Source organism: Echinococcus granulosus, assembly GCF_000524195.1.
Source record: "Echinococcus granulosus chromosome Unknown EG_S00202, whole genome shotgun sequence".
Classification (NCBI taxonomy): Eukaryota; Metazoa; Platyhelminthes; class Cestoda; order Cyclophyllidea; family Taeniidae; genus Echinococcus; species Echinococcus granulosus.
Window position 1 is genome coordinate 49,017 of NW_020170582.1, and position 3,019 is coordinate 52,035.

A 3,019-nucleotide genomic window follows, 5' to 3' on the forward strand; every position below is an offset into this window, starting at 1 on the left:
CAGAGAGGTAGAATGTTTTGGCCATGAGATGGAAAGGGACCTGGACGTGCATACTGTCTATATGCGTCCGACGATTTTGGTATGTGATGAGAGCAAAGCTAATCTGGTGTTAAACTCTATCCATTCTCCTCTCTACCTCTCTTATGGAGTTAGTGCAAGTCATTCTGCTGACAACTTTGTTGGGATTCCTCAATGCTGGTCTTATGTACTTGGAAAAATAATGCTTGTCTACAGGTAGGCCACATTGTGCATCCTCATGGATGAGGTCAATTTAGACGGATTTTGCTAAAGGCGAAACGCTTCAATTCGTGCAAACTTGTTAATGTGGGAAGCGATTTTGTATTTATGAATGATAATGATGATGATGAAAATCAGTGGCTGGGAGGCGCAATGACGTGAGGACGACTTTGAAAGAAATGAGCATGAGAAAACTATTTCAAAGCCTTTTAAGTTCCCATGACTTTCAGCCTCACCGAAACTCTCAGTTGCAAATGGATTTGGTGGCGACTGCGGATGGACTGACTTTTCTCCATACATTTATATCTCCCACTCAAATCTCGATTGCAGCTTCGAGTTTAAATGAACCATCTTACATGTCACTATTCTGATTCAAAATCTAGCTTGAACAACCGGTCTAACTTATGTAGGGAGTCTAGCGAATTGGTGACATGATGTAGTGGAAAGGCGGCCTTCTTCTCTACTGTCTACAAATATTTTCAGTCAGCGGATTGCCGCAGGCCACCCTTATCCTTCTTTGACGGTGGTGAATTTGATGGTTTTAAGATATCGTTTCAAATTACCTCATCTACCAGACGGTCTCCTTTTTTTAGCAGAGGCGGTAATATACATCTAGGAGCCTTCTAGATAAGACTAGCTTAACCAATAGCTGTCAACTACTTTGCGCCACTTGATTATCCAACAGTCCATGAATTACATTTCTTATACCTCTGATGTGGTTTGCTAAATTTGATGCATTATTCCAAGGTTGTGCTTGAGAGTGGCATTAAGAAGGATGAATAGAACACAAATGGCCAGATGCTGAGGCACTGCAGGCCTCAGACCGTTTGTGAAGGTTTATGCTCCTTTACGTCATTCCATAATTCTTTACTTCTTGTTTACAGATGCATCACGTAATGATGTCCTTCATTCTACAAGTCCAGCATATGCCGATTGGATTTGACACGAGTGGAAATGTTCATCAAGCTGTTTTGTACAGCTTACCTTGATTAGCATCCAGAGAAATATGATCAGCGCTCTTCTGCTGCATTCCAATGACAGTACATAGTAACATGTGCCGGAATGGTTGACTTTTCTACATGGATTACGTCAAGGCATAGTTAGGACACGAATCTGGCCATTAACACTAAAATTTGGAGAAAAAGGGAAAGCCAGTACTGAAATTATACAGGGCATCAAACAAAAGCTTCCATAAACGGTAGGAAAACTTTTAAAAATAAATGGATCATTAGCAGTAATTTTTACATCTCAAATTAATACGGACATTCATTATTAAAGCATATCCACTGCTGCATCAACTTTAATAAGGTGTTTATGTTTAAGCTAACCAGCAACTTTAGTGTTTGAAAATAATTATCCGCCAAATGTTGTTGCGTCTCAGATCCCAAAGTAGTTTTCCAAGAGGTTCATGCACATCTCCAGTTTCACTTCCTTGCTCGTTTCCTTACCGATTGTCAGAGGTCAGAAGGCACAACAACACATGTGGAAGAAATCACTGGTGACATCTTCATCCATTTGAGATGGCTTAATGGTCAGTTAGCATCGAGGAGAAGGTGGGGGAATACCACCCCAATTAATGTCCACCACTGCTAGAATTGGCTACAAGCGAGAAAGCAGACTAAGTGATACAATGAGTCGTGCCGATGAAACTGCACCAACGCTGCATCAAGGAAGGGGAAGTCAGTGTGTAGATCTTTGAGATAATTGTTGGTCATTTAACCATGGATATCCACCTCATTCTTGGTAAATCAAATACACGTGCAATAAGTAGATGATAGTTAGACAGGTAAATAGACTGATAGTCAATGACCTAGCAAAGTCTAGTGTTGACAAATCAAGCTATTCATTTTATGGCATTTTGGGGTTAAATATACGTTACCTAAACGAACGTGAGTAGTAGTAAATCAATTTTCATGCACCACACTTTAGTAAAACACAAGATTGTCGCTTCCTTAAACAATTTTGCAACTGCTCATGCGTATCTTATCCAGGATCAGGAGTTATGCGTACCAAATAAATGTTCACATGGACGATTGCGCTGTTGTTAGCAAAAAAAGAAACCACTGCTTATTGTAGGCGTATCACCATAAAATACAAATATTAGAGAATTTTGTACGACTAGACATCAGTGGGTTGTAGGCCTACTTTAACTGTTACACGTTATTCTACGTACGTACACGCTACTACTGTTGTTTTTCCTTTAAGGATTGGTATGTGAATTGTCCAATGCCATCAGTAACAGCAGCTTTTCTCGTTCTGATAGAAGCAGAGATGCGGAAGAGGAAATCAAGGCGCTTACAGTCACAGTGACCATTCCAACCTTAAACGATTTAATTGATAGCTCAACCAGCAAACCAATTGCAGTTCTATCATTTACACGTCCATTATGACTGAAACACTTTAATGCTACACCGAAAAACCTTGAGATCTGTTACGCTGAACACATATAGCTCAATTCTTACAAAAAAGTCCGTTTAGTTTGATCCCTCTGTGCGCAATTCCACCTTCTTACATCAATTTTTAGTTAGAAATCCTAGATCAGGTAATAAAAGAAATGTTGCAAGGGTTTTATAATTGCGAGTTTCCTAAAAAGAAAGCTCCGGTAATCACAGCCTCCCTATTCCACCACAGAAAACATGACACTGTAAATAGTGGATAGGAGAGAAATTTGATACTCGACATAACCTATACCGACTGTTTTTCTCCACTTTTGACGAATTGTAAACAGTAAACGCAAAAATGCGCTCTTCCTCTGCAGCAAGGACTAGTATTTGACAAAACA

The 3,019-nt window shown here is 39.7% G+C and overlaps 1 protein-coding gene across 1 annotated transcript in view; it reads left to right on the forward strand. All coding sequences in view use genetic code 11, as the record gives it.

The window, feature by feature from the left end:
- EGR_10251 (hypothetical protein) overlaps positions 1-1,180 on the forward strand; it is a gene marked incomplete at both ends in the record, with an annotated part of 15,250 nt that extends 14,070 nt beyond the window's left edge. Inside the window, one exon of the mRNA XM_024499500.1 lies at positions 1,122-1,180. Within this exon, the coding sequence (XP_024346086.1) occupies positions 1,122-1,180 (59 nt within the window). The remainder of the gene's footprint in view (positions 1-1,121) is intronic.
- Positions 1,181-3,019: the final 1,839 nt, after the last annotated feature.